The 11,717-nt window shown below is 37.9% G+C and overlaps 1 protein-coding gene across 3 annotated transcripts in view; it reads right to left on the bottom strand.

The window, feature by feature from the left end:
- Positions 1 to 480: 480 nt before the first annotated feature.
- AGFG1 (ArfGAP with FG repeats 1) overlaps positions 481 to 11,717 on the bottom strand; it is a 75,133-nt gene continuing 63,896 nt past the window's right edge. For 2 of the 3 annotated variants that reach the window (XM_077761324.1, XM_077761326.1), the window contains 3 exons: positions 8,552 to 8,710; positions 7,488 to 7,579; positions 481 to 6,888 (listed from right to left, as the gene is read on the bottom strand). In XM_077761324.1, the coding sequence (XP_077617450.1) occupies positions 6,829 to 6,888; positions 7,488 to 7,579; positions 8,552 to 8,710 (311 nt within the window). In that variant the 3' untranslated portion in view covers positions 481 to 6,828. The remainder of the gene's footprint in view (positions 6,889 to 7,487; positions 7,580 to 8,551; positions 8,711 to 11,717) is intronic. The other variant, XM_077761325.1, reaches the window with a different exon arrangement.

Here is an 11,717-nt window from a genome sequence, read left to right as displayed (position 1 = left end):
CAAATCCTGTCTTGACTAACGGTAAATGCATGTTAAGAAATTCTCTGGATTCTATCCGACCTTTTGAGGAATAAGAATCAGAACTGCCAGCTATTACCTAAGTCTTTTCTAAGGCAAAGGGGTACTCATTTTGAAGAATAAATATGCGGTTGTGCCAAAATAGGCTTTGCTATAGTAAACTTGTATCTTTTCTCCTTAAATATAAAGTATATTCGAAATCAATGTATAAGGAACGGTACAATACCAACAAGTAGTAACAGAAAATAGCCCCAAAACACACTTGTAGAAACTTTTGGAGTCGTGGGCAGGGACAATGGAAAACTTAAGGTGCAAAATGGGTATGAACGTGCACAATCTTTCAAAGAACTGACTGCAAGACAACCTTCAAAGTTCAATTAAAAAGCATACGATTTTTCAAATATCTGAAGNGAATTTCCTACATGGAAGCACAAGATAATAAACAGCTGGCAAGCCTCAAAATTGAATGAGGTCTGTTTTATTGAGTTTCCAGTCAGGCAGAGTCAAGACGTATCTTCATATATGCACAAGGATATTCTCAATTTAATAATGTTTTTAGTAGAAAAATCTATACAAATACTCTTCAAAAGGGATATCCATATAATGAAACCCTGAAGCCATTGAAATAATGTGTTAGAGCTGGAGGTGCTAATATGTAAAGATAACCAAATTAAATAAAAAGAACCAAGTTACAAAATTGTACACTTAAAATAAGGGAGGACAGCGAGGAGTATATATGTAAATAGAGGCATATGAAATAAATGATAACATTTCTCAAAGACTATACAAGAATACAAGAAACGATATTCCCCTGTGGTGTGGGAATGAAGTCAGAGGAAGGAGACGAGATGTAATTTTTCACTTTATACCCTTTATATATATTGCATAATTTTTAAAAATCATAAGCATGTATTATAACATATAAAACAAGTTAAAGTCTTTAAAAAACCTGATTGTACCCACAACGTTCTACGAAACATTGACTATACAGCATCAGTTTACATCCTTTGCTGCCTTTTACTTCATGGTCATTTAGTCAAAATTAGAAGGCTCCTTGGGTGTGTGCTTCCTCTAGCTCTCCACTCAAGATTGAGGGACAATGTTGAGAATTTAGACTTTAAATCTTAACTCTCGTTGCTTACACTGTAGCCAGGATGACACGTACTCAAGATTCCAGAGAACCAATGAAAATACGGGCATTTTCATCGCTTAATTAAATGTTTTATCCAAGATCACGTTTCCTTTTTACAAAAGCCTGAGTCACAACATTCTCTTTTCATTAAACTCCACAGCCCTTTGAGTTGGACAAGCACAGGTTTCAAAAATACATTCAAATACATGTTGAATTCTGATCCCGGGGCATAAAATAAGTAGAAAATATAGAGGCCACAAGTTAGAAAAGAAACACACTGTTGGCAAAAGTCTTCATTGGAAAGGAACACCACAAATTCAAATCCTACAGGACTCCAAATTCCGAACAGCAAGGCGGTGCAAGATCACCTCTTACATAGAATCTGCCACTTTAAAGGTCTTAAAACCCATTTGCACGTTTGAGACTAAGGAATTGGGGGGAGCAGGCTAATGACCGCCCGGAAAACGCGTGCCCTTCAAGACTACTCAACGTCCAAGTTGTTAGGACACTGTGCCGGTCACACAGACCACAGACGGAATTCGGAGTGCACGCCATGGATGCGCAGGCCCCTCCACCGCACAGTAACTGGACTTTTAACACCAGGGTTCACAATACTGGGGTCTTTCCAGATGAAATGCGTCAGGGCCCCGAACATTTCTACACGCAAGCGAGTGTCCGTGCGCTTGCTGAGTTCACAACAGAAAACAAAGCCTCTCTCAACAATGGACACGATCACCAGCGGATTTACCGGGCGGGCTGTGCACTGGGAGTGCTGAGCTGGAGCCGGCTTGCAAAGGCCTGGGTGCCGGCCGTGTGTCCATCTAACGCCCAAGCCTGTGCCATCAGACGGAGAGGTGGCGGCAGCCACAGTGAGTCGATTTCCACCACAAGTATCAGCCAACAGTGCAGAACAGGGCACTTGCTCAGGAGACTGGAAGAAGTCTCACCAGCACAGTACTGCCAATTCTTGGTCATATATTAAAATGTGTTAAAAATTCAAAGAAAACTTTAACGAGTGAGGATGAATTTAACGTAACAGGCTAATCTTACATAAATTTCAGTAACAGCATCCTTTAGAAAGTATGTTAAAACTGTCTAGGGCACAAACCTTAGCAATACACGTTGGAATGCTTCATAAAACAGGAATCGCTCTGCTCCTTCAGATGCCTCTTCAGTTTAAAACAAGCTCCACTAATGACCTCATTAATTTACTTGTAAAGTTTACTCAAAAGCCTAGAGATTTGTAAAGTATGCTGATTTCATCAAATTCTGAACGGAACCCAAATTAAGTAAGTTGTATTAAGGTATATGGGATATAGAAATGAACGCTCTTGGAATTTTTTTTTTTTTAATCTTTTTAAAGGCTACCTGCTCACGAATCTGACAGCCTTTCAATCCAGCAATGAAGCACTCGCTCCCCAGAGCACCAGCCCTGCTGTCAGCTTAACGCGCCCTGTGCGCTGCTCCCCGCACCCACTTTCGGGATCGCGTGCTACATGAACAGCACTTGGCAAGTGGCTCATACGTGGAAAGGGCTCAATAAACCACACTCCATGACACATTATTTGGAAGTCATTACTTTTTAAAAAACGGATCCTCTTCACAACGGTCTCCTAGGAATTAATTTTCTGATAGACGTCAGTCTGTCATTGGAGGCCAAAGATGAGGTGAGGCATTCTGCACACAAGTTCAATGAAGGAACACAAACATATGGGTGAAGAAGGCCCAGGAAGCAAGGCCAAGGGCCCGCCTGGGGGTGGAAATGGAGTATTCTCTCAAAAAAGAACGTTTTACAGTATGCAGACAACAGCAGACACACAGCCAGAGTTGGTGGTGACTAATTACAGCAAACCATCTTTCAGAAAGTCACTTCAACAGAATTTCAAAACATTTTGTTCAAGTGAGAAGCAACAGAAAGTGCTCTCTTTAAAACTGAACAAGGTATAAAAAGGCATTGGTGGGGAAACCATCGCAAACCTCTTTCTTAAGCAGTAAACACATCCCTTTAATTGTAACCGCAGCCTTCCTGGAGGGTAGTGAGAGGAATCCACTTTTCATTAAAAAAAAGTTAACTATAGCTAAAATGTTAACTCTAAACATGAGAGAAAAGAAACTATTCATTTTGAACTTTTCCTCCACCAAGTATTTAAAAAAAATTTTAAATAGCTATTTGATAGTCCCCCAAAGCAATGACACAATTTCAAAGTGGTCAGAATTGTAAATGATTCCAAAATAAACATCCATACCCTCACATTTGAACTAGTAATGTCCTTCGAGGAGATATTCACCCATTTCATCATTATTAAAACGATTTCAAATAAAAATGGGAGGAAGTCCAGAAAACGGTATTAAAAATGTTTGCAGTTTCAACTCCAATTCCCATTTTCCCCACCACGCAGAGAAAAACACTTAGAAGTTTAAGGAGCAGCATGCCTAGAGACGCTGCAAGGGCAGGGCAGTGCTCTTCCAAGTGTGGCTGGAGGACTTCTGAAAAGTCCCCAGAAGCCAAGTGTCAGAACCACTTTCATCACAACATGAAGATGTTACAGGTCTGTTTCACGCGTGCCTTCAGAGGGGCGCAGGGGCTTTCCCAGGGCCCACATGCTATGTGATGCCACCACAGCTGGAAAGCCAGAGTGGTGGGAGAAGCTCACTGTTGCTTAAGCCAGGTAGTAAAGAGAGATGCAAAACATCAAACGGTGTTCTTCTCGTTAATTAACTGTTGTTGGAAGACAATGATTTTTTTTTATTAAAAAATGGCATTTGTTAACGTGCAATGGGTTTATTATTGTTATAAATGAATAAACACGTTTTTTAAGTACCTCCGCATTAATTTCTGATACAGTAATTTCTGACAGGTACAAGCTATAGAAACAACGGCTCTTTGGGCATCGAAAACTTTTAAGAGTTGCGGTCCTGAGACCGACACGGCTGAGAACCGAAAGCCCTCCTCTCCACTTTCCGACTTCTAGGACCTGTATGGAAGGTGTGTGCTGGCAGCAAGAGCAACTCAGGGGCAGAGCACAGGATTTGCTTCCTCAAACTTTTGAGGAATTTGCATTCCTCAAACCAAGGAATGGTTTCAAGGAAGAAAGTGATTACCTCATCTCTGTGGTCACAAAACTGAGAATAAATTATGCCTTTACACTGTATCAACAATGGCTACCACCCTACAAGAAAATGTTCTTTCCCGAGCAGAGACAGGAGAGATCTGACTGAACCAGTAAAGCCAGAAAACTTGGTCTCCAGCCTCCTGGCTTCCGAGGATTTTCTCTTTAGCGCTCAACACAACTCAGATGGTCTACAGAAAACCAAAAGCAAACCTGAGTATGAAAGTCTAACAGAAGTGGATTTAAATCCATGTTAAAGCTAGATCACTTTTTAAGCTAAGCATTTCGATTTTATAAGCCCTCATTTAAAGCAGTAAGTCAATAATTGAGAGTTCTCATTTAATTACAAACTTCAAGATTTACCCAGGAAAAGAAAATAGTCTTTAAAATTATTTTAATAACAACTGTTTAATTTACTTATTTCTCAGATGGAAAGCCTGGTAGGTTATTTCGGGAATGGCCTACAGTCATATAGCATGACTTCATACATATGAATTGATTGGGACCCAATACAGTCTAAAGCATAGAAATTCGAAGACATTTCTTAAGTATTCCCTCCATGAAAAGGGGGCTGGAGGGAGAATACCCCCAAACTGCAGGTATTCCAAGTATACACCCACACACACACCTAGACTCTGCCACACTCACTCAATTCTTAGAGGCATAATGTTCGAAAAGGGGCAGAGATTTCCCAGTCTTCCTGCTCATCAACCACACACGGAGCTGCAGACATGTGGGACAGCAGCGCTTAACAAGTCTGAAACACTACACAGACTTTACGATAGCGCAATGACTCATGTAGTCACTAGAAAAGGTATTTAACACAAAATGTCTGAAGAAACTCATGTTCACTTCCATTAATACCAAAGCTTTTCCAAAAACGTTTAATCATTGTAAGATGAAACTTTTCAAACATGTATTACATATCTGTATATGTAATGTTCCCTTTTCTTGATGACACAGAGTCCTAGTAACAGACTACTGTCAGAAGATGGGGGCTGGCCTAGCTGGCCCATCCTTACACTAGATGGGTGACAGTTGTTCATGGTTCTTCTATCTCCTTTCAAACCATCACTTCTGAATTGCTAGTATGCTATGAGCTGGGAAATCAAATAATCAAAATTTCACATAAAAACAAATGCATGAGCTCTAACACATAGAGACTGTGGCTTATGTGCGTTGCTCAAAAGCATTTAATAAAAATTAAAATTCCAAGCTTCTCAGCTGGGTTCAGTTTTGATGAGACTGCTAGATTACGTCCTGATGAATGAGGCATCACTGTACATAAATATTTAAACACGTTCATGTCTTGACTATTAACAAAAGATACAACTAAACATTAGTATCAATGCCTTTTTAAACAAGGTATTCTATAACTTTAAGGTAACACTGGGTTCCAGTTTGTTTCCCCCCAGAAATGAACATAAATAAATGTCCTATTTTAATAATATCAGTTTATCCAAAGGAAAAAAAAAAAAAAACTGAGGTGCAATCATGTCACAGTTAATGCATGTCTGCTTCCAATACATTCAAAGACAGTATTTTTGTTTAAAAATCAATAGTTAAAATAGGACTTCTGCAGTCTGAGAATTCAAGATACTTAAAAAAATTTGTAAATACACATACATGCAAATTCTTCATATATACAAATTTTCACAAAATTAAGAAGTTGTAAAGAAATTAGAAGGATTACGGTGAATCTGACAAGCTACATTGAAATGCTTTACCACTGACATATTCCTGAATATAGCAGTCATAGTAGTTTTAATAAATTTTCTACATGGCCTTTTATAAAATTTTCTCTTTTAGACATAAAAGTCACTAGAAGTCTTCTGAAATTCTAATTTAAGAATTCAAGATGTTCTCAATTCACTACTCATATTTTAAGGCCACTTTGGTAAAGGCATTGCAGCAAGAACACAAAAACGATAGCATATTTTCTAATATTTATTTTTTTTTACCTGCAAACTGTAGCAAAAACATGATCAGCTTCATTATGCAGACAGGTATCCCCTCTACAAGTTTAAGGATTTAGGGATGGATAAATAGAAGAGCTCTTTAGAAAGGAAAAATTCAAGAATGAATAAAACCTTCCAATTTTGACTTTGTAACTTTCCAGTAGCAATGGTTAAAATGATTTTAGGTCATTCCTTCCAAGATATATGACAGCACCTTAAAAGTGGCTGATCTATTTTCCCAGTAACATTTCTCACATAACAATGTGTTAAAGTTACAAATACTGATATGCACAAATAGCTAATTTCTAAGAAAAATATGTACAGAACTGCAGCATAATGAATGTGGTATCTGCAATAACTTAATATTAGCCAATTTTTAATATACATGATACCGCTACCTTTTTCTGCCAATTCACAGGTTAAAAGTTGTTACCGGAGCCCTCTGTTTTGCACATATTACCTGGTGTTTAATACACAATGCAGGCTTTTTAAAGACTTCTCTCGTGTTTAAAGCTAAGATCAGTGAAACAAGACAACAGTGCAAGAGGCGGAGAGATGTAATGTGACCACGTAAAAGTTCGTTCCAGTAAAGTGTCTCTTCTCTATAAGGCTATAAGAAAGGGTTGGTTGACGAGCTTCCGGCTGGGAACTGGCCTGTCGGCGCACCAGTCTAAAGGAAAACATAAGACAAAACAGACATGTAAGGGTGGTGTATGCGGGAAAATGAACTTTATTTGACTAAATCTGATTTAATTAAACAGTATTTACATTAGAAATTCTTTTTTAATTACTGGCAATTATATTTATTCATTATTATTAGCAACATACTATAATACAACTATCAGGTGTCAGGAATTCTGTAATGGCCTCTAACATCCATTATTTCAATATAATTCTCATAACAGATTCTGAGAAAGGACTTGGCCCTTAAGGAAATGCATTTATAATTCAAACCAAATCTCTGACTTCAAGCCCTTTTCATTCTGTTCACTAAACTTACAACCACTCATAAAATACTATTTTGACAAGAAAGTAGACAAGTTTCATGTTATAAAATGGCTTATTTGCTGTCCGTGCTTTGATCTGCAACTGATTAATGTGTGTTTTTTAAATCACAAAAGGATGGTACATGACAGCTGCCTCAATCTGTAAAATCTCATAATGTGGCATCAATAGGGTAACAGCATCCAGCAGAGTCACATCCTGCCTTTTCCTGGTCTGAAAATAATACACAACTTAGAAAAGTACATAAAACTGCATCTCACTTACCATAAAAGGATTACTAGATACTCCAGCAGCTGCAACTTGACCGAAAGGGGTTACCACTGGCTTGGTTTGTCCAAATGCTGCAAAACCTGCACCTTGTTAAAACAGAACCACCAATTATAAGCCGTGCCTTTAAGAGACAATCTGATACTTGTAAAAGTTCACAAGGAGTTTCAGAGGCATTCCCACCAGAGCGATAGGAAGGAATCAATGTTAAACTGCTGAGTCTCGTGCTCTTTCAAACACCAGAGACAGAACTTCCTGTGGCACATCTTCAAAGAGCTTTCATACAGCTCCTCAGCAATAGTTAATTCTAATCTTTCTCAGCTACGTAAACTGCTGGCATTTCAAAGGATGGAATTAACTGATGAGTCTGGGATGGACTATCAGAGAGGGGCTGTGAGTGCAACACAATGACTTCGTGTGAACAGCACAGTATTCCTTAGGGAATATTTTATCATTATGGCTCTGCCACGGACCAAACTTAATTGACTTAACAAAAAGAAAATATACAATTATAATTTAAGAATAATCTTCAAATCTATGGACTTTCAAACTTTAGCAAATGTGCTTCATGGGTAAAAACAACAACAAAAATTGTCTCGTCTCTAGTGAAAGTTCCTAAAAACAAGTAATAAACTCTAACCACAATGCAGCTACCTCTTTGGAAATTTGGTCTGTCACCAAAATAAATAATTTATACAAAACAAGACACACGATAGTTTTTGACACAAAACAAAAACACTCAAGGGCTTTTAAAATCAAGAGGAACATGAGGACATAGAAAGATAAAATAATAAGACAGACGCTGGAGAGGAGAAAGAAGAGCAGTCTTTAGAGAGTCTCTGATTTCTCCGAAATCTCTAACCTGGTTACAAAACCTTACCAAATCATTCCGTTTTCCAAAGCTCAAATCACCAAAGGCGTCTATACTTGTGTAGTAAACGTTAGCAGGCAATGCCAATACCAGGGCGTTCTTTAGACAGGACTTTTGTCCAAACGTACAACGTTAAGATACAGAAAGGACACCTGAGGCGGACTCGCAGCTAGGCCGGTGTCCAGCTTACCATTGGGCTGTTGAGAAAAAGCCGTCTGCTGGGGGAAAGCAGCCTGGGCCGGGAAGGCAGGCTGCTGGAAGCTGCCGCTGAAGCTGGTGGGAAGACTGTAGGGCGCCGGAGTCCCGAACCCCGCGGGCATGCTCATGGACGCGGTGCCAAAGGTCGCGGCTGGCAGAGAAAACAAGGGCCGATCACTTCCATACAACAGAGCAGGCTTTGTGTCTCATACCACACATTATGGAATACTTTACCTTGACAACTATTAAGATGCACATTAAAGGCATTTTAAATTCCAAAACTCTAACAAAGTTAGCAGTTAGCTTTAGCACTATACAATTTCACACAATCTATAAAAGTTTGTTCTCCTGAAACCCAATGAACAGAATGAATCTATCATTTGAAATAATAAGAAAACTTCTCAAAATAATTATATAAAGTTCAAGTCTAAATAGCAGTCAACTTTTTAAAGCCCATCATCATGCAAGTCACATGTGTCCTAGTATACGTTTTTTTAGCTTCATTTTGCTGTATACAGTGAAATGGCCCCAAATTTAATTTTATCCACTGAACTGTCTACTATAATGTAATCAAGTATGTTCTGAAAAATCATTTTTTTAGACCCTTAAAAAGTAGTTCACTAAAAATAACAAGACTTATGGGAGAAATAGGGTTAGAAGCAGGCCACTCAAAATCTATGCAGCTTTGTAACCAAAGCCCAGAAAGGGCAGGAGGGGGAGGGGTTTCCCTGATAAAACTACCAACAAAATTAGAAGAATATGCGAAGTTCCCAATACATCAATTCTAAAAGAAACAAATGGACACCCATTTCTTGTCTGGAAGATAAACAGACAGACTGCCTTGGCCAAGGGGTTTCAGGTTAGGACTGCTGAGTTACAGAAATTAGGGCAAAATGCATGAAGATTGAAAAGGAAATGAAATATGCGTCCTTTGAAGAGACGGATGTAGGGAGAATGAGCAGTGTGATCAATACTGCACTGAAATCCGTGTGAACAACCAGTACAAATGCGGTGAGGCTGCCACCACCCCCCACTTATAACCTCATCTGCATTACAGTAACACAGGAAGGAGGAAAATAGTGTATTACTTACTACTAGTGATGATTAAATACAGAACCTTCTGAAGAGCCAATAACAGTGCTTTTAATAAAGAATACTAGTAATTACAATAGTGAAATATTGTTGGCATGATGCTATCAAAAACATGGTAATTCACTGAATTCCCTGATTTAAAAAAATTTACCAATCTGACTTCAGATTTAAGGCACAGGAATTAATACTAAAAATGTCAGACACATTTATATTTTATTTAAAAAAAAACCCTGAAAGTCACATTATAGACACTGCACAAAGGAATCTTCATAATCCTATTGTTTATAACAAGGCAATTTTTTTCTCAATCAACCGAATTAGAATGCCAAATTTTTTGAAGTTACTATTGATGAGAAAAAAAGAAAAAACAAGCCACTAGGAAGCAACTGAATTAAAGAATAGTAAGCACACTGCAAGGGAAACAAGAAGGGCTTCGTAACAGACAACAACGCACTGACAGACTTTGACAAATTACTTGTAAGGAAGCACTAAAAAGCGAAACTTGTATACAGTTAAGCAAAACCAAACTCCATGGAATAACGTGGTAAAATGGTTTTGTGTATCAAAAAGGTGTCAAAGTACTATGAAATCAAACTCAAGAAAAAGAATCAAAAAAGCTATTAACATTCTAACGTGACCATGGAGGTAAGCAATAATGCTTTTCAGCATTAAAAAACAAATCACTACAGTTTTCATGTGACTTTAGATATAATGTAACCCCGATGCCACACATCCATGCCCACTCCATTTTAAAACATGGAAAAAAACTCAATTCCACATGCAGGGATCCAGAACACTAGCAGAAGCTTCCACAAGCAGGTAGACAAATTGCCACACAAATCTAGGACTTAGCTGTGGCCACCTACCAAAGTGCGCGTGAGGGAACACTTGAGAATGCATTGCTCCAGAAAGGCCTTACGGAGAGCCACAGAGAGACCAGTATCAATTAACTTATGGTTAGCTATTGTCAAAACAAATCTGTTTCATTAAAAAGTTTTAAAATTAGAATACACTGTTACAAAGTGGGTAGTATAAGAATACATATAAAAACATATCCACCAAGTTTTTTAAAATTTCAACTATATTCATGACATTGTAATATTTAACCTGTTTGAAGTAAAAGGGAGATTGAAATAATAAATACCAGAAAAATAAATATCAAATGAAAAACATTTTTGAGATCCATTTTTAAATAAATTCTAACATATTTTTCATGTCAAGATACAACTATGTCCATAAAAAGACTTTGTGGGTCTCATGAATTACACCCCAAAATGCTATTCACAGTATCGTCTAAAATGATCTAGAATCTACCTTTTGAATTGAAAAAGTCTGATCTTGCAGAGAGCACCTGGAAGTTTGTTTTATTTACAACTCTGTACACTAACTAAAAATACGTAACTCAAACAAACTATGTATTATGAAAGGGAAAAAGTATTCAAGGTAGTACATTAGAAAGGTAAGTGCAACTTTCAGTTGAAAATGTACTGGCTGAAAAGAGAGATGAGAAAAGTGCATCTTGTGCAAACCTTACCTGGCATAACTGAGACCAGAGAGGGTACATATAAATAAATGTAATGAACAGAAAACAGAACTTTTCATTTGTTTCAACCATCTGGAGTGGAATTGTTTCTAAAGAAAACACATGTCTGTGCATTTTAAGTTAGCATGCTTCACCAGTTAAATTTGGGGAAACAGCAAGAGAGAGGACTGTGGCTGTGGGTCTTGGTTCTGTCATCTTCTAACTACAGGAGATTATGTAACCTCCACAGGCTTCAGTTTCCTCATCTACAAACAGAGGGTAGAGGGACAGGGATCACAGTACCTACTTTACAAAGCTGCTGTAAAAATAAGTTTAACAATACATTTCTTAAAAGTGCTGTAGATACTCAATGAATGTATTTTACTTGCTAATCACTTTAAAATATATACCAGTACTGTGTTATGAATTCAAAAATAAAGAGGTAATTCAGGGGGAAGGATTCTATAGTAAATAAGTTAGGTCCCTTTCTGCTTATCTCCTTTCTTAAAGCACACTAAGTCCCTTGAGTTCTACAATAAAATAT

The sequence above is a fragment of the Crocuta crocuta genome, unplaced genomic scaffold (assembly GCF_008692635.1).
Source record: "Crocuta crocuta isolate KB4526 unplaced genomic scaffold, BGI_CrCroc_1.0 scaffold516, whole genome shotgun sequence".
NCBI lineage: Eukaryota > Metazoa > Chordata > Mammalia > Carnivora > Hyaenidae > Crocuta > Crocuta crocuta.
The sequence above is the reverse complement of the archived record's forward strand: the minus strand, read 5'-3'. Positions and strand labels throughout refer to the sequence as shown.